The 20723-nt window shown below is 25.6% G+C and overlaps 1 protein-coding gene across 1 annotated transcript in view; it reads right to left on the bottom strand.

Moving 5' to 3' along the window:
• LOC129618842 (uncharacterized) overlaps positions 1-20723 on the bottom strand; it is a 175355-nt gene that overhangs the window by 150554 nt on the left and 4078 nt on the right. The window contains exon 4 of the mRNA XM_055533860.1: positions 1378-1425. Coding sequence (XP_055389835.1) covers positions 1378-1425 — 48 coding nt within the window. The remainder of the gene's footprint in view (positions 1-1377; positions 1426-20723) is intronic.

The following is a 20723-nucleotide window of genomic DNA, read 5'->3' as shown; positions in this document are numbered from 1 at the left end:
CGAAAAAAAAAAACAGAATTTTAAAAATTGCCATTTCCTGAATTGCTATATTAACTCTGGCTGACCATAACTTTTTTGTTTTTACATAAAAAGAAAATTCACATGTGATATAAATTGGATTAGTTATGGTAGGCTGGATAATTTTTGATTCATATCAAAATGTTTTGGTGCCTGTCTGACTGACTGAGTTCTATATGAGTTTAAGAATGTAAAGCGGAGAGAAAAATTTTTTTCTTTTGATTCTTTTTTTTCCAAAAAACTTATCTTTTCATATTTTATATTTGACCGACGGAAATTTCAAAGGTTTTTTTTTGTATTTTTTCTGATTTTTTTTTTACTTATGGTTTGTGAATAATCTTCTCTTGGTCTTGCATAACGTTTGTGTTCTACACCTTATAATATTTTGCATTTCATTTTTTTGAATTAATTTGATAAGCTATAAGAATCGCATAATAATGTTATGTAAGGTTTGATTTTGACTTTTAGAATCATATTTTGTACAGTGTATTTGGTACGCTTTGTCATGCATAATATAAACAAAATTTTGTTTTTTTTTCAAGTTCTTTTTAATTTGGGTATGTTATTTTTTAAGAATAAAGCTGCGTAAAATCATATTAAGGCGTACACATGGCACACATACTTATATAATAAGATTAACGTATATGTATGTCTTAAAAGCATGTTTGTGCATCTGTTTATGTGATCTGTGTTTGGTGAAAATTAAAAAAAAATTTGGCGGAAATTTGAGCTACATATAATAATAACATTCATATCATAATAATCAAAATGTAAATTGAGTGCAAGATCAGTTTATTATCTTTGTTTTTTTCTTTTAAATAAAATTTTGAAATTTTCATTTTAAATTTCAACAATTCAATTAAATATTTTGTAGAATATAGATAATTTGATTTTAAAAATAAATTTTTTGACCTAGTGGAACTTGTTATAAAACTATTTACATATAAATTTTACGTAAAGGACATCCTTAAGGAAGGCCTTTAGCCCGAAATAAGAATTATTAATACAATTATGATAATAAATTGCTGGTATTACAGAATATTTGCTGGGTCAATAAGTTTTATTTAATATTGCAGTGCAGCTCGTAGTAAACAAAATTTCTCTTAAAAATTTTATTCAAAGATCTTATGGTACGAGATCTAGTATATCTGCAGTTCATAATGGTGGCCGATTCTCAGATGAATAGTGTTATGTACAGTATTAATACTATTAAGTCGTCTATAACTTAAATGAATCACAGCTGACAATACACACACCCTTAAGAAATATGATACTTTTATTTTTTGTATACCTTAAAATAAATTTTTTGAATAAATTAAAAAAGTACAGACGAATATATAAAATAAAATTAAAACTTACCGTAGCACATTCAGGATGATCTGGACATAAAGTTTCCTGTGTCGAAAACTGTAATTAAAAAAAAATTAAAAAGACCTAATTAGTTTAAAATTTCAACATTTTTAACGAAAATTATTTTTATTTTTGAATCAATGTGGTTATATTATGCATATTACACTAATCTTTAAAAAAATTTTTCGAAATAAGAATAGCTAGCTTGAAGAATCAACAACAGAATAAGAATCAGAGCGAAAGCTAGAGCAGAGGTAAAAGTATAAAGCAGAGTCTGGGTCATATACAGTATCAGAGTCAAACAAAGAGTGTTAGTCAGAGTAAAAATAATAGTTATGGTTACAGTTAAAATTATGGTTACAGTTAAAGTTAGAGTTGAGCTAGAGTTGGAGTCATGTAGTTAGATTTCGAAAGGGAGATTTCGTAAAGGAAGAAAACGAAATAATATAATTAGTGTACCTATTTGTTGGGAAATAAATTCGGGAAGACAGCAATTCAATAATCTTTGAAAAAAGTTAAATTATATTCGCATTCTTTAGTGGTTTTCTCACTAATTGTTATAATGAGGAGATACCCTGCAAAAGATTCATAATGTTGTAATTCCTGGATGTATTTTAAAAGTTATAATTATTTTCGGACATAATAATTTCATAAAAGAAGCTACTTATGCTTCATACGTAATATTATAAAAAATTTTCTTTAAAACTTAATGTCATTAAAAATTCGTCATTTAAGAGCAACATAAAAAACAGATCTCACTGGGAATTCATTTATGTAACGAACAACTTTAAGACTGCCCTTGTAATAGGGCAGGATAATTTCGTTTCCAAATTTGAAACTATATTTCAAACATAAATTTCAATTTAACTAAAAATTGTAGCATTGGAAAATACTTTGAACTTCCAAAGGATTTTAAAAAATATTCAATGAATCTTACTTAATGAAATTCATTAGATTACATTGTATAGAAAAATCACAGATGAAACTAGAATATATTTTCAGAATGTGGTATAGATAAATTTGTAATTTGTATTAAATTAATTTTTTTTGGTTTTTTCATCAACCTTAGCTTGTTAAATTAATTATTCATAATATATGCAATTCTAGGGTGATCTCTTTACTATTATAGAAAATCCCTATTTGGAATACATATATTTGTTATACCGGTTATATCCCACCTTAAAGTGAATTTAATTTAAACTAGGATATAAAATAGCAAACATCACTTATCATAATATTATTATATAAAAGAATATTAAATGAATTACGCATAATTTTGTCATTTTATAATTCAAAGAAACCACAGGATTATTTTTTGTTTTTTTTAAATATTCCTCTTTTTTCTCTCCAATATGACTTGACTATTTGTAAATTCTTACAATTTGCCACCATCATAATGCACCACAGAATAATATTATATGTATGTACATGCAATATGATGATCTTTTATAAAAAAAATTTCTTTAGGTTGTACAGCAGTAGGTATACCATACCTACAGCCTATAAAAATTCAAGTAAGAGAAGAAAAAAAAATAAAATTTTTTTGCATTCATTTTTATATGGTAATCAAATTTAAACGTACCTTGACTATCTATATATATAATGTTGATATCACCATTTTTGTAGCAACAATGTTGCTATTTAAGTTAAAAAAATTATTTCAGACACTCAACTGAATTTGTGTATTAATGCTGTGAATTTATTTTTCAAGAATTACTTAACTCAGACAGAAGTATAAAAAGAGCATAAAATTAAATGAAATTATTTAAACAGATCTGGAATCAAATTGTATTGCACATTTAAGTATTTAATATAATATGGGTATGTGTAATAAGACTTGTAATTAAATTGAAACGTGAATTAAATTATAAAACAGTTTAAAGATCTCTATACCATCTCTTTCACTCTCTGGAAAAGGTTAACCTTTTATTTTTAGTTTTTGTATAAAATTAAAGGGTTTTCCACATTTGGTTTTTAGTTTTATTTTTCCATTTGCCCTTAAATATACGGTAGACTTTTAAAAACATTATTTAATGAGTTTACTTTTGTTATGTAATGGGATATTTAAAGTCAAAGTTTACTTAATAATTATATAAATTTTTTTTTTGTTTGGGAGGTCTATAATAATTTATTTGAGAAAAATAATTTGTATTGAAAATTTTACACTACTTATTTATATTGGTAAATAAAGTGTTTAAATTAGGCTCTATATTTATATCTGTTGAGTAGAGCGCCATCCTGACATAAGTTAACAAGTAAAAACGTTTCAGTCGGTATAAACCGATTGAATTATACCCTGCACCTTTCGTTATTGTGTAGCAATTACTTGAACCTCTAAAATCATTCTATAGAAACTTCACGGACATGTCTGACCTATAATTGGACATCCGACTGCCAAGTTTCATGAATCTGACCTTATAATTTTTCCAAATATTTAAAATTAGCTTTTGGAGTTGTATGGTAAGTACCTGAACCTGCTAAGCAATTCCACCAAAACTTCACAAATATATCTGATCTATAATCGGACATACAACTGCAAAGTTTCATGAATCTAACTTTATTATTTTGCCAAATATTAAGAATAAGCTTTTAGACTTGTATGGGATCTACTCGAACCTGATAAGCAATTCCACCAAAACTTTAGAAATATGTCGGACCTATAATTGGACACACGACTGCCAAGTCTCATAAATTTGACTTTATTATTTTTCCAAATATTTAAAATAAGCTTTTAGACTTGTATGGGAGCTACTCGAACCTGTCGAGCAATTCCACCAAAACTTCAGAAATATATTTGACCTATAATTGGACACATGACTGCCAAATTTCATGAATCTGACTTTATTATTTTTCCAAATATTACGAATAAGCTTTTAGACTTGCATGGGAGCTACTCGAACCTGTCAAGCAATCGTACCAAAACTTTAGAAATATGTCGGACCTATAAGTGGACACATGATTGCCAAGTTTCATCAATCTGACTTTATTATTTTTCCAAATATTTAAAATTAGCTTCTGGAGTTGTATGGCAGGTACCCGAACCTGTCAAGCGATTCCTCTAAAACTTCAGAAATATATTTGACCTATAATTGGACACATGACTGCCAAGTTTCATGAATCTGACTTTATTATTTTTCCAAATATTAAGAATAAGCTTTTAGACTTGCATGGGAGCTACTCGAACCTGTCAAGCAATCGCACCAACACTTTAGAAATATGTCGGACCTATAATTGGACACATGACTGCCAAGTTTCATCAATCTGACTTTATTATTTTTCCAAATATTTAAAATTAGCTTCTGGAGTTGTATGGCAGGTACCCGAACCTGTCAAGCGATTCCTCTAAAACTTCAGAAATATATTTGACCTATAATTGGACACATGACTGCCAAGTTTCATGAATCTGGCTTTATTATTTTGCCGAATATAAAAAATTTGCTGTTGAAGTTGTATGGCAGCCACCCGAACCGGTGCAGCTATCCCATTAAAATTTTTAGAGCATGTGTAGAATACAATTGGACACATGTATATAAAATTTTATATTTATACGTTTATTAGGTTTTGAAATATTTAAAATAAACTCTTTGAGTTGTATGGCAGCTACCCGAACCCGTTGTCCGAATTAGTCCAATAACAATAGGGCTCGTCCTTGGCACAAAAGAAAAAACTTGTGAAAGTTTGGTGTCGATTGCATTATTCGTTTTTGAGTTATCGTGCGATCGGACGGACGGACGGACGGACGGACGGACGGACGGACGGACGGACGGACGGACAGACGGACATGTCTAAATCGACTCAGAATTTTACGCTGAGCAAGAATATATATATATGTCCATACCGCAGATGACTCCTTCAAGTAGTTACAAACTCCATACCAAAGTTAATATACCCTTCACGAAGTGCAGGGTATAATAAAACAGGAAAGAGTAAATTTACTGTCTAAACTGAGAAAAAATTTAATTGTTAAAATGTCAAAAATACGAAATAAAACATTGTTATTCTTAGAATGAGAAGAATTTCTCACCGTTTTTGCACCACCATCATGGATAACAATTACGATTGTGGTGCAAAACCATAAGCAAATCGATTATAATATAATTTTGTCAAATTTTGAAAGATTATTTTGAAAAATTTTCTTATTAACTATAAAAAGAAAGATATACAACTTGAAATTTGAATTATTCGAATGTCACAGGCGAATCCGATATAAAAAAATTTTCGAATATAATTAATTATTAAGAGTAATATTGTGCTGAGAACAAATATTTGTCCTGTCTTAATGAATGAATATAATTTAGAATGAAATCGTGAAAATTCCAAATTCATTATTGCAATGCAACTCCTACAATGAATAAAATTTCAGCTCACTTTAAATTCGGATAAATTTCATGAGCCAAACAAGATTGAGTTACCGTACTCAATTCAAAATTTAATATTGGAAAATCAATAAGATCAAGTTGTTTTGTATAAATTAGACTGCGACGTCATTGTAACATGTGCAATAATTTGTGAAATTTTCATAAAAATTTCCGTATTTAATAAATTCCACTCTTTATAGCACTAGGTGGAATTTCTTAAATATGATCCCTTGTAAGGCAATGATAATGAATCTTTAACCTATACCATATAAAACTTAATAAACTTTTCTTGAAACATTTTCCAGCTTCAAGTTATTGTTATTATATTGTTTTTTCATATTAAAATTTTCAATTATTCATTGCTATAGTAGAAAAAAATCCTTTAGAACAAAAAAATAATATAAAAGTAGGTCAAAGTATCTTCTTCTCTTATAACTTCTTCCGTTTAATATTAAAATTTTTTATTTTACACTCAAACTCGAATATAAGTGTTTCAATCTTTATGATATCTTATCTTGTATAACAATGTAAAACAATTTGTTTTTCTCTTCTTGTGTTTTTGAAAACATTTTAACTTGAATTAATGTTAAAAACCATAGTTTCTGACTATATAGATAAGGTAGGGCAGGTATGGAGTATAAGCATAAAATAAAATAAAAAAAATTTTTTAATTAAATTTCAAATTGATTTTGAGAATTTCAAGGAATTTCAATGTTAAAAACCTTTTGAAGATTTTTTGTTTTTTAATAAAAAAAAAAAATTTACAAAAAACAAGAAAACATGAAAAAGAAAAAAATAATAATAAAAGCGTAAAACAAACAATAATTTTTACTCATTTTTTTCACAGAAGGCTTTTATAATAACTTAATTTGTAGGGTAAAATGAAAAAAGCATCCTGCACTCCCGTAGTTCTCAAATATTTTATTTAATCTTATCATGTACCTTTAATATGCTTGCTATCTCTGTATATATGTATATACAAATTTTATGTTTTCTTCTTATTGAAATTTTCAATTTCTCGGTATTATTTTAATGTTTAAAGGACCACCACAATCTCAATCAAAGAAAATATTTCAATTTTTTCTCTACTATAAAAATTTAATAAAAATTTTCAAAAAAAAAAAAAAAAAAAATTTTAATACTTAGATAAAAAGCTCTAGAAAATATGGAAACCATAGAATTTTTCGTTATCTGAAGTTTAAGGCTTATTAAGAGCATAAAGTATTTAAGAGCTATTGTAACATTGGTATAATTCTGTGGTTTAGTGCAATCTAAAGTGGCATTTCCCATTAATTAAATTAAAATGATATTGAAAAAAATTTTCGTATATACTCCAAATTTTTAGTAAGAGAATAAAAGATTATTTTTTTTCATAATTGTGGATGTGATGCGTGGCTGGATTTTTCGGAGTTTCTGGAATTTTTGTAAATCACTGTGTTTGTTGGGTGATTTTGTAATAAAAAATATATAAAATGATTGTGGTCCAATTATGGAAAATTTCTTTAGTATCTTAGAGTCTAAGTTCGTCAAAGTAGCTGTAAAAGTACAATATAGTTATGATATGTAACTAGTGTAGCATTAAAACTCCCTCGTTTTCTTCTTAAACACATAATTAAATAAACTTGTTCTTGAATAAATTGTTGAATAAATTAGAGAGAAAATTAAAATGATCCAATACGATCCAATGACTTTGAGCCAATAAGTAGTTCTTGAATAAATATATTGGGTAAATTATAGAGAAAATGGAAATGATCATTAACAATTTACATAATTTTTTTGCAGAAATTCTAAAATGACTCGTTAATATTTGCCTTGGTATAACTGAAATATTTTTCGATATTTGGATATTTACGAACTTCATGCACTGCAATAAAGCCGTAGTGATCAAAATATTTTGAAACAAATGAAATTTTGCAAATAAAGGGAATTTAATTTTTTGTTTTTTTAAAGATGTGCCAAAAATGATTGGTATATTTATACTTACCTTATCACAAATCAATATTGTTTTTTTGTATTTTTACATAAATTTATATTTCTGAACACGTACGTATATTAAAACTTCTTGATCATTATACAGCAGCAATACAATGTATGTACGAGTATTATAATTTAACCATATTGGATTCCCTTTGAGAATATTTTTTAACATGTAAAACTATAATCATCAAGTTGAATTAAAATTTAATGTTATACCATTAATTTTAATGTTGATTTCAGTATTTTTAAAATGTTTATTGCAAACATTCATTATATAAGTACATACTTTACCATTAAAAGTTTCAACTTATTGTTCTGTTTTGATTTTGTTTTTTTTTTAAACTTAAAATTAACTTGAAATCAATGTATCAAGCCCTTAAGTGGGAATGGAATTTAATTCTTTAAGCACTTTTTGTTTTTGCAACAATGTTGCAACTAACACGCAGATGATTAAAATTGGGGAACATTAAAATTAAATTGTTCTAATGATTTGGTTTCATTTAACAGATCAATTTTCGGAGACCAATTTTATGAAATTATTTTAATACACATAGTATTAACAAACATTAAGTAGCAATTGCCAATAATTATTATTGAGAAAAAAAGAAAGAGAAAATGAGAAAAAAAAAATTCGGCGTCAACACACAAATACATGATATAAAAGAGAGAGAATTTTTCGATGTTAAGATTTTTATCATACCTGAATTTAAAATTTAATTTGAGTTGTAACAACATTTTTCGCATATTGTGTATGTCATATGAAAAATGAAAGAAACGGGATATTTTGATTGAATTTGTCAACAAAGAAGAAAGAAAATTCACAAATAAAATTTACAAAAAAAAAAAAAAACAAGTCTTCTTTAACATTGTAGGCATTTTATAGCATACAAAGTATTTGCTCTTATATTTTTTAACAGTTTTCCAAAAAAAATTAAAAAAAAAGTGCTTATTAGTTTCATTCTTTAAGTCCACGGACTTGTTTATAAAACTTCAAGACACTTCTAAAAATAACATTTCTTGAAAAGTCACCATAACACATTTGACTTTAAAAAAAAACAAGATGGCCGCTAAAATCAATTGTTATTAAAAATCAGTTTTTGTTAAATTTTTGATATGGTTTTTTTTTTTTCTAGACTGCAGCATGTAGGAGTCTAAAATTTAAGCAGCTTTTCGACACTAATAAATAGTTTATTTAATTAGAAGAAATTTTTTTTCCAACTCCACCCTGTCTCAAGTTATTGGCTCTCGAATTTCGCGGAACCGTTATATTTTCGAAACCACAAGCTTTTCTAAATTTCTATAAATACAGAAATCTAACGGTAAATGTCATACCACCAAAAAATATAATTATTTTTCCTAACACACGCAATTGCCGCTCTACTTCAAGCATTATGTTAACGTCTCTTTCACTTTTCTTTCACTTGACCCTAATAATTCTAAAAATTCTTATTATTTCATTGAATATTTTAATAAATTGTCAATAAAGTCCGGGAAGTTAAAACACGCTCTAAGCCCCAAACTTGTATTACAAAAATATGCATTGCTTTTACCAAAATTAACTATCATTATGGTTAAAATACTGAAATTCAACGATTTTATAGTTAAAATACTGAAATTCAAAGTCTCTGAAAGTTTAGTTCAATCATAATTCGAGTCGGAAGGAGTTTTTAATATGCTCACAAAGCCCTTAGGTTCAGAGATATAGTGAAAAGTGTGTCGAATTTTGTAGTTCATTTTAAGCACTAGTTACTAAATTCTTTTAGCCGTTCTTCTTTAATACTAAGAATATTCATTATGTTATGTTCTTTAGTGTTCTTTGATAACAATTACAAATATTATGTATGACAGTACTGGAGCTAAAAAAAACTAAAAATTTTTATTAAATAACAAATATTTTCGATCATAAAACTTTGCATTTTGCGATTCCATGTTGAATTCAGAGTTTTGATACTAAAACAGAAGAAAAAATTATTTTTACAAAATGCTAGAATTGTATTGCAACTATGTAATAATGTACAAAAACTTTAAATCCTTTAACTACACCATCATCTACTTAAAATTCACATTATTTTACATATCAAATTTCTTTTACCATAGCTAAATAATTTTTATTAATTCTCTAATCCATTTAAATTCATGATTTAATCCAAAAGTGTTAAACAAAAACGATATTTGAGTACATTTTCTTTCTTCTTTTTTGATGCTATAAATGCAAATACAATGTTGCAACTAATTATTACAACTCGTTGTAATGTTCAATCATTGGCTATTCAATGAATTTTATTGACTCGAAATGATTACATTTTTGGAACTTTTTAAAAATTTTACTTTTTTTTAGTTTAGTTCTAAAAATTAATGTTGAATTTGTTATTTAACACATTCGTTCTTTATTGTAAATAACACTAACATTATCATATGGTCATCGTCATCATCGTGATCATCGTAAGAACTTTAAATATTTCTACATTCCATTCTTTGTCCATATAATATTAAAGTGAAAAATTAAATTCTTATTTGTTATTTTATCTTTTTTCCCTTTTCAATTTTCTTTTTTCATTTCTTTTCCATTTATCCATAAAAGGTTTATAAAAAAAAAGGAAAACTAAAAGAAAACACGTTTTTCTTATATTTATTTTAAAATAAAATAAAAAAGGGATGTTGAAACAAGAAAAAGGAGACAAATAATTTAGCCGATATTGCACTTAATTGGAAATAGAGCGTATCTAAGTTGCACAAATTACAATTGTAGAAAAAAATCGAAAAAAAAAACTAATCTTTTCTTATACACTTTTCTTAACTATATAGTTAACATACAAATGATATTGAAAATAGCAACGTGTTAATAAAAGAAATGGATAAAATTTTTAAGTAAAAATAAGAAGAATTTAAAAAACAAAAATGGTAAAAAAATTTGTGACAATTTGAATTTGAACACCATTCTATTGTAATTTTACCAACCGAAAATAAGAAACGTAAAAGTAATGGTATAAGGTTTGAAGACTATTTTAAAATGAGATTTCAATATTAAATATCCTATTGAAAGTACGAAAAAATGTATGTTTGAGAGCCTTTCAACTGGAAAATTTTGTATTATAAAGGAGAAAACATAAACTGGGCAATGAAGAAGAGTAATTAATGATAAATGCGATTATAATAATTTTCTTTTGAATATTTTTAGGGAGAAAATCCATCTAATATAAAAAAAACTGGAGGTTTTTATTGTTTTCAAACCATATACAACATGTTTGATAAGAAAACAAACATGTTCGATATTAAAAAAATCTATATCATGAAAAATATTAACTTGTATCATAATTGTTAACAAAAAATTTATTATTTTGAAATTAAGTAGCTCTTAAAGTGTTATACATTACTAATTATTTTAATAAGAAACATGATCATATACAAATAATAGAATAATATGCATTTCGCAACGTGTTTGTTAATAAAATTAAAAAGTTATGTTTGTTTCTCACTCATTTCTATTAAATAATTTATCCAAAAACCAATATGAACGCGATGCTTTTACTATGATGCCTTAATGTTGTAACATTTATAATATCTTTTATATTTTATAGTTATTATATAACTTTATAGTTGTCAAACAATAAATTGTATGCATGTGTTTGATTGCATTTTTACTATATTGCATTAAAAACATGTTTTAGAATAAAAACCATTTCACATCTATATAAAATAAATTTTGTATAACAAAATCTATACTCTTTTAGTCTACACACTGTGTAGAAAATTTTTATTTTAAGTATAAGCAAATGAAATAAGAATTGACATTATTGTGATCCTAAAAGTCAATGCAACTATATAAAGATAATGTTTATGTATTGTATACTTTAATAAAAGAACAAAAACCAACTTAAAGAAAAAAAAATTTGTAAGAAAATGAGAAAAACAATTATAATAATAAAATTGAAAAAAAAAAAACACGCGTAACATCATCGCGTCAAGGTCTACAAGAAAACGTAACCAATAACAAAAAAAAAAAAATAATAGCAACAGCAACAAAATTTTATTTCTTAAGCACGCTTCTTATACATTAATTGGTGCAAGCATTATACGACAATGTTCTCAATTATAAGAATGATTATGAAAAACGTATTGTTTAATAGTTATACACACTAAAGGTTTACAATACTATGGTGAGTACCCTAACTAAACCACTTCATTCTTTTTTCTTTTTTGTAATGTTGTTGCTGTTCTTATAAAAATAATTCTGTTCCTATTTTTCATTTTAATAAATGACTACTCATATATATATAACTTTGGTTAAATAATGTATAGGTATGTGAAAGTTGGCTAATTTAGAAGGGAATTGTATAAGAGACAGGGCTGGATTAAGGTTATTGGTAGCTCATAAGAACGGTAAGCTGGGCGACCAAATAACTTTCGTCTACGCTAGATCTGCGTGTAAAGCACAGCGAATCTGATGTCTCTCCTTCAGCGTGACATCGGAGCTGTCATAGGAGTTATAACTGGGCACTGTCTTATTGTTCAACACGGAGAAGGCCGAGGTTTCTTTGGTCGCAATGTTTTTTTGCGAGACACGTACCTGGCCTAGACGCCTAAATAAATCTAAAGAATATGGATATCCAGCAGTATCAAAAAGAGCGCACTTGGCCTAAGTATATCTAACCTAAACCTAAACCTAACTTAAAAGAATCGTGAGCTACTTTTTTAGATTTTGCTAGGTTACATCCTACTCACGTGACAGAAACATTTTATTCTAGGCATTTCTATTACTAAATACTTTTAATGGATAAAATTTTAATTTAACAAAATTATATTCAGTTTTTACAAGTGATAAGGTCATTTTTAACTCAAAAAAACTGATAAGGTCATTTTTAGAGGTTGAATAAGAAGCAACGTTTATTTTTCAAATAGATTTTGCTTTAAGAATCTATAGTCTATAATCCCCGCTTCTTTTAACAATTACAAGATTTTTTTACAATATTCCTGGATTTTCTCTCAAGTGTTCAATAATATTTTCTTATATAAAATTCATTTATTAACAGTAAAATCAAAGACAAGCTACATTCCTTTATTGCTCCATTATCACTAAATAATCTTAAATATTTCAATAGGCATCAATTGAATTCCTTAATCCGTCACTTATAAAATCAATAAGCATTAACTATTATTATGTTTTGTTAAACAAAAAAAAAAAAAAATTATCAGAAGTTCATTTCGCTTTGGTTATTTTATATGCATACACCTATAGCAGTTTCATTCTACTTATAAAAAAAAAAAAAAAATTAAATATTGTGGTCGTTGTAAAGTGCAAGGTTTGTTTACCTGGAAAATACCTAGAAAAACAAAAACATGTTATTAACGATACTTTTAATATTATTAAAAAAAAAAATGGGAAAAAAAAGTAGAAAAAAAAATACAAAGTTAAGGCTTGGTTATATGCAGACTTTTGAAGCTGAAGCTGATTGTGATGATGATGGGCTTCTTTTATTATTATGTAAGTAATTTGTTTTTGCGTTTCTATTTATATACGATTGCAACTAATTGAGCGTATGATTTCCAATATTTTCTATAGAATTTTCATTTTGTTTTCATTCATTTGTTGTTGTTGTTGTGTAATATGCGTGTTTTCATTTATTTATAAATAATTGCGTTTTCTTCTTCTTCTTCTACACTTTATTTTATTTTTTCCATTTTTTCTTTTATAAAAGTACAAGATAATTTAAGTGAATTACAGAAAAATTAATTTGTAAAAATTATCAATATGTTATATAAGTATGATTTTATATTTTATATAAATATAGTTATGGAAAGTAGGGATGAAGGGGGCCCAAATGCTTTAATAATTATGATTTAAGATGTTAAAATTAATTTTTTACTACTTTTCTCATTTTGTGTGTGTTTTTTTTTTTTTTTAGAAAAATAAAAGATCCGACAATAATTTGTAATTTTTATTTTTTACAATTTGTTTTTCTTTGTATTTGTAATTTTGTAATAAATCTTTGTTTTGTAATAATGAAGAGGAATTTCTCGATTAAAAAAAATTGCATATTATAAACAAAATTCGTACACAAAAAAAAAATATTAAAAATTTAATAATTATTTTAAGTAGAAAATGTTAAAGTAAAAATTGTAGCTAAATATTAGTAAAGTTCAATTAGGAATTCTGTGTTCATGCGGATAATTGCTAGTTTTCTACAGCAACAAGCAATATAAAATGAAATATTTAGCTACATTTTAAGTGTTTTATAAAATTTTCTTAATTATTAAAATATTCAGAAAATTATTAAGTTTCATTATGTTTATACAGTATACAATTTGAGTCAAAGACAAACGGCTTCTATAGGAATTTACTTCCTTTTAATTTCAGAAAAGTGAACCGCTTATTTACAAAATTTCTGGCATTTAATTATTAATAATATTATATTTTATCTAAAACCGGCTTACGATGGAAATTTTTATTGTATAATATCGATGAAGATAACTAAATCTCTACAGAAACCACATATCAAAATAATTGTGTATTTAAAGTAATTGCACTCGAAACTGATGGAGATATTTTTAATTAAAACACCATTCTATGAATAAGATTTCCCAATTGACATGAAAAGTACTAAAATTCCTAAATACTTTGTTATAATCTCTAATTGTAAGCTTGAAAATATAGTCGCATATAGAGAATAATACCATAATATCTCTAAATTTATATTTTCGGGTAAATTCAGTTTAAATTACCCTATTTTTATATGGGAAATTGAAGAGCGAAACATTTTGTTTTACACTATTTAAAGTTATGTAAAATATAATCGAAATATTGCTGCAATTAATTTGAGATAAGCGTGTATTATTTCAATATGTCGTGGTATTGAATTATAACATCTTTTGATGAGTGATATCGCAAAATATCGTAATATTGAATTTAGCAAGAAACACACTCTTCGAAAAAAGTCCGAAAACTAAGAAATTTGGAATAAGCGGTAATTTTTGATATATCGTTACGTCATTTAGGGCAAAATAAAGAAAAATATTTTGAGCTTTTAACTACATGCTTAGGTAAAAAAATTGTACAATTTTGAGATGTTGGGGTATTATTCTCAGAGTGCCAATTATGATGTATGATTTTTAACAATACGAATAAAATTTATCAAACCAAAATCCTAATTTTATCACATTTTCATTTATTTTAATGAATTATAACAAAAAAAATAATACCTTTTAATACTAAGAATATAATTTAACAATACAAATATAATATTATCCATTTAAAAAATCATTTTAAATATGCCACTATAACTAAATCCTTTAAGTACCTGCATTCAAAAAAAAGAATTTGCAAAGAAAAACAAGTCATGTTCAGTCTTTTTCTTTTACTCTTAAAAACCCCAAAATGTCACCAAATATAATGTTTATTTTCTTATTTTATTTATGGTATAAAAATATTATTAAATATTTCAACTTCAATTATAATTATTTTTTTTTTTTTTTCAAAAAAACAAAAGAGGAAACTCTAAAAATAAATCTTTAAACATAAGCAAACCAAACCAAAATACAAGGTGCACAAATAACAATCAACATAAAAATCCGGTCCACATGTTATGATGACATGTGTCACAAAATAACATACGTACATTATGTATTTACTATAACGTAAATATGTAAACTTTTTTATTAAAGAATCTAGGGAAGACTTTACAAAAGTAAATTGTATAAATACGTACGTTTTTAAAAATATGAAATAAAAAAAATTTTGTTGTCTTCTTAATACAAAACCAACAACAAAAAAAAAAATAACTAAAATATAAAAGTAATTTTTAAATTTAATAAGATCACAATGAAACTATAAAATAAAAAATAATAAAAAAAATAAAAACGTATGTTTAAAGGACATAACCATCAACTCTCTGTCAAAATATTGCATTACCAAAAAAAAAAAAAAAACCAAAAATTCAAAACCAAAAACAAAATTAAAAAACAAAAGAAACCTCCAAACAAACACAATCAGAAATGAAACTGAAATACACAAAAAAAAAAAAGATATAAAAACCGTACATGAAGCGAATCGAAATGAAATTAAATTTTCCGAATATGAAACGGATGTAATGAAACGGGAATGAGAGAGAAAAGGGGGGAAAAGAAACGAAAAACAAAAATAAAAACTGAAACTGACATTATACAAAACAATGCAACTGTAAAACAAGAGACATTGCATTAAATTACATGTACATGAAGTTTACCAGATTACCTGCAGGTTATTTCGTGTATGAGTGTGTGTATATGTACTTGTTATTTCACTGCTAAAATGACAATTTATTTTCTCTTTCTATCTTTTTCTTTTTTTTTTTTTTATGAAGGTATACGTACATATATGGTTAACATTGAAAACGGGGCAAAAACTAAAAAAAAAACGAACCAGACAAAATTTCACCGCTTCTCTTGTACATTTTGTTGAGAAAAACAATTTCGAAAGTATAAAATGACGACAAAGCTGGAGAAAGAGAGAGAGAGAGAGTACACAAGGAAAAAAAAACGTAATTTCCTTTTTTTTTCTCTTATTGTTTTTTTCTCTCGTATATTTGTTTTTTTTTTTTTAACTTTTTGAGTTTAAAATCACAATAAAATAACAATAATTTTATTATTTTAATTTTTTTTTCTCTTTTGTAAAAAAAAAAAATATTGCATTTATTTTTTTTGTTTTTTTTTTTTTTTTTGTACACTTACAAAACAAATAAACACACCTTAGAGAGAGATTATATTTCTAACGTATGTGCACACATGTGCATGGATGTGTGTATGTAATTTTAATTTTAAAGAATTTAAATTTTTTTTTGTTTTTATTTTATATTTGCAGCTGGATTTCAAGTGTTACAGTTACTATATGTTTTTTTTTTTTTTGGGATTGCAATTTTAAGTTATATAGAGGAAGAAAACAAAAATATTTCGGAAGAAGTTAGTGGTTTTTGAGAATGAGCACATTTGAGTCTTCTGAACATTACTTTTCTATTTGTATAACTTAAAATTATTCACAATTGTACCACAAAAGCTACTTATAGCTTTCATACAAAAAAAGATAGTGTGATTCTATTCCTGTTGTAAATTAAATTAAATTTCGGCAAACCTACATTCTTTCGCATTATTTTGAATTTTATTGCCATAATATATTCGTACTACATTAAAAAAATTACGCTTTTGCATAATTTAAGGAAAAAAACATTAAGAAATAATATTATAGGTAAAATGGAAAAATTATGATCTATACTGAAGTAATTTCAAGTTAATATGAACTAGCTAGTTATATAATACAAACTAGCTATATTTATGCTAGTTAATAGCTAGTTTGTATTATATAACTAATATAGCTAGTTAATATGAACTAGCTATATTTAATACAAAAATTTTATTAAAAAAAAAATTGCCTATTTTTGAGAGTTGATTTCGAAATTTACTTTATTTTAGTAATTGATGAGTGAATATTTAAGAAGCTTCCAGTTATAATTCGACATCATTCCGTTGTTGCACAGGAATTAATAGAAATTGTAAATAGCTTCAAATTTAATACCATATTGTTTGCCATGTTTCGCTTGCAATGGCATAATTTGTGTTTAAAATTTTATTTTTCCTTGAGTGTACAAATGTTGTGCAACATAAATATATTATATCAACATATGTAGATCATCTTTAATATTAAAAAGAAAAACTTTACATAAATAAATACACATACTTACTTTTTATTATTTATACTGTCACTTACATAGTTTAGTTGCATTTTTAGACAATAATAAACGGGTTAAGTACTTTTAAAAATATTTTATAAATACATAAATACAAATATATACGCAACGACATACTATTCATTTTTTGAGTTTTAATTTAACAGTATTACACTGCACCATTTTCTGTTTTTGTTATACATTATAAAGCTATTAAAATATTTTTACAAGGTTGATCTTATATTTTTTCTTTTGTATATTTTTATACATAATATATACAAATATAATATGTAACATAAATTTTTAAGTTTATTACACATTGTATGTGTATGCGGGTATATTCATAATAATTTAAAAATATTTATATTGTTAATAAGAAGCATGAGTGGAATGGTATAAATAGATTGAAAAACGAAAATCGTCTCAGACTTTGTACAATTTGAAGAGTAAAATTATAAATGAATTTGAGTCTTGGTTTTTGTTTAATGAAGCAGCAAAGTCATTCAGCCTGCATTTAAATTAAAATTTTTGATCACATTAAATTTTTTCTGTTATTGAATGGTAAATAAATAATCTAAAATTCGCCACTATAACCTAGCTTAAACCAAATCAATATTGACACTCCTACGTACTGTAAGCCGTTAATAAACCATTTTAGCTTGTATTAATCCTATTAGTTCATATTAGATAAATTGGCCCACGAATAATTAAATTTATTCAAATATTTTCAAGCCAAAGTTTACTCCATCTCATTTTCCTCATTCCTCAAAGATAACAAAAATTTTCGTTTTTTTTTTATGTAGTACCGTTAATAAACTGTTAATATATTTTGTGCAAATAATGTTGCACTCATAATATTATCTACAATACGATTTTCAATATAAATTTTATACTTAAAAAATATAAAGTTAATAACTACCATTAAAACTGTTGTTGACATTGCAGTTACTATTTTATATTGTTACTCTATTTCCTCTGTTTCTTTAACTACTTACTTACATATTTTTGTAAAATCGTTTCTCATTGCATTTTATTTTAAAATTCACAACCTACACAACACATTATTTTTTTTTTTATTAAATTTTTATCAAACTAATTTTATTTTTAAAATTTTTATCAGTTTTTCTTTTACAACAGTAATTTTTGTTCTTCTACAGGGTGTATCGCATAAGGTTACAAATATTTTCAGGGATGATTCTTTAATCAATTCCCACGAAAAAATTGTACAGGCTGGGGAGGAGCGGGGAGAGCGGTTCCAGATATACTCATTGAAAATAAAAGAATACCAGACTTTTCCTGCACATAAAAAATTGCCTATAACTTTGAAACTATGCGACATAGATTAACCATCGGATCGTCCTTAAAATTATTTGCTACCTTATACGAAACAACCTGTAAATTACATATTATAAGTATACTAAATTTTAATAACTTTTTGCTATTATTTTACTATATGATACGCTGTTTTAAGCTGCTTAACAATGTTAAATTTTGCAATAATGTAAGAGAAAAGAAGATTTAATAAAGAAGAAAATTCAGTGCATTTACATTGTCTTTTATGTGTGTAGCGCTAAATTGAAAAATATTAAAGTTAAAATTGTTATATTGGTATATGCGTGCGTATATGTATAATATGAGAATCAATGAAACTAGTGTCAAAATAATGTTTCAAGTTAAATAGCAACTACTTTAAAAATTCAAATAACAAATTGAAATAAGTGAAAATATCTTAAAAATTATTGACTTTAAATAAAAATGTTAATGGAAAATAAAGTTTACATAATGTTGCTATAATAAAATTATATGTGAGAGATAAAAAGAGTTTTAAGAACAATATATAAATAATATTTTTTACCAGTGTATATTGCGATGTTATTTAAATTGCTCAGCAACACTGTTACTGCTCAATATTGTTGCTATGAGGAAATAGAAAAATTGAAATAGGATTTTAATTTTTATGTTTCTGTACATTGATCTAATATTTGATCTACGGTCTATTAAAGATGGATTACTGTGGATTAAGGATGGATAAGACCAGATAGAGAACAAGTTCACGATATTTTTGATATCTGAATTCCGTCCTGCAGTTTAAATACCTCAATTATTCTCAAATAAGTTTTTGATTTTTAAAAATTTTTTTAAATATGTGTGAATTTTCTGGTATGTAAATACAATGGCATTTCAAAAATAATTTAATTTTTTAGAAAATTTCCATAACAAATTCAAGACACTATATGATTATGTATTTCTTAGAATTACTCAATAACACTAGTATTATTTCACAGAAGAGAAATTGTCATTTCTATAAAAATTTCGTCTTATCAAATTTGAGTTCATGAATTAAGTTTGCTGTGTAAGAAACGATTTCATAAATCGCTTTAATACGTATGTATATTCCACTTTAAAAACAAAGACCGTTTAAACCACTTATCATAGTATAACATCTAAAACCTAAAATCTATATATTTTCGTACTAAAATTTTGCATACTATTGAAAGGGATAAGATTAAGATTAAAGATAAAGATTAAAATAAAAATATATTTATACACACACACACATAATTTATATTGACGTATAAAGATATAACAGTTGTGTATAACACATATTTTTATATTATTAAATACTATAACAAAACTGTGATGGCACTGTAGTAAGAAAAAGTTTTAAGATTTTTCTCTTATACAATCTTAAAACCCACATATTATGAAATTAAATAAACTGAAGCAAAATAAATGTAGGTAACAATAACATCGTTTATTTTGTCTTATATACCTCATATAACATTATTATTTTTGTCCTATTCAATTGATTGTAATGTTCTTGAAAAAAATGTCAACATAAAAGAAAAAACAGAAAACAAACGAAAACTTATCAGAAATTTGCCGAAATCTTTAAATTTTGTTATTTTATAAAAATACTTCAAAAAAAATATAAGGGTAAGCCGCCGTATATGCATAAAAACAAAAAAAAAACAGATTTTGTCTTCCTTAGCAATAGAGTTCATACAACAAATGTATTCTTAGAAACATTCCACATGTTCACACTACACAAGAGAAATTCGACAATTTTTACATTAAATCTTGTATTACTGAATGGATCAGGTAATCTAAATTAGCTCTAGGAAATATTCTTTATAATGCAATATACGCCCTAAATAGTCCTCAAGTTCATTATGGCCACACAGGAAATCGCTGAAATATCTCTTAAATTGCCTCATAAGAAATAGCCTTAATACGTTTCCGTCTTACAGAATAAGGAAGCAAATTATGGTTTCTGTACTAACAGAACTTTGCCGTGTTCAAGATTTTTCGTTCAATTTGTTACACT

The sequence above is a fragment of the Condylostylus longicornis genome, unplaced genomic scaffold (assembly GCF_029603195.1).
Source record: "Condylostylus longicornis isolate FDR11 unplaced genomic scaffold, ASM2960319v2 ptg000010l, whole genome shotgun sequence".
In the NCBI taxonomy this organism is placed as follows: Eukaryota; Metazoa; Arthropoda; class Insecta; order Diptera; family Dolichopodidae; genus Condylostylus; species Condylostylus longicornis.
Note: the sequence above shows the minus strand (reverse complement) of the source record. Positions and strands in the feature narration are given on the sequence as shown.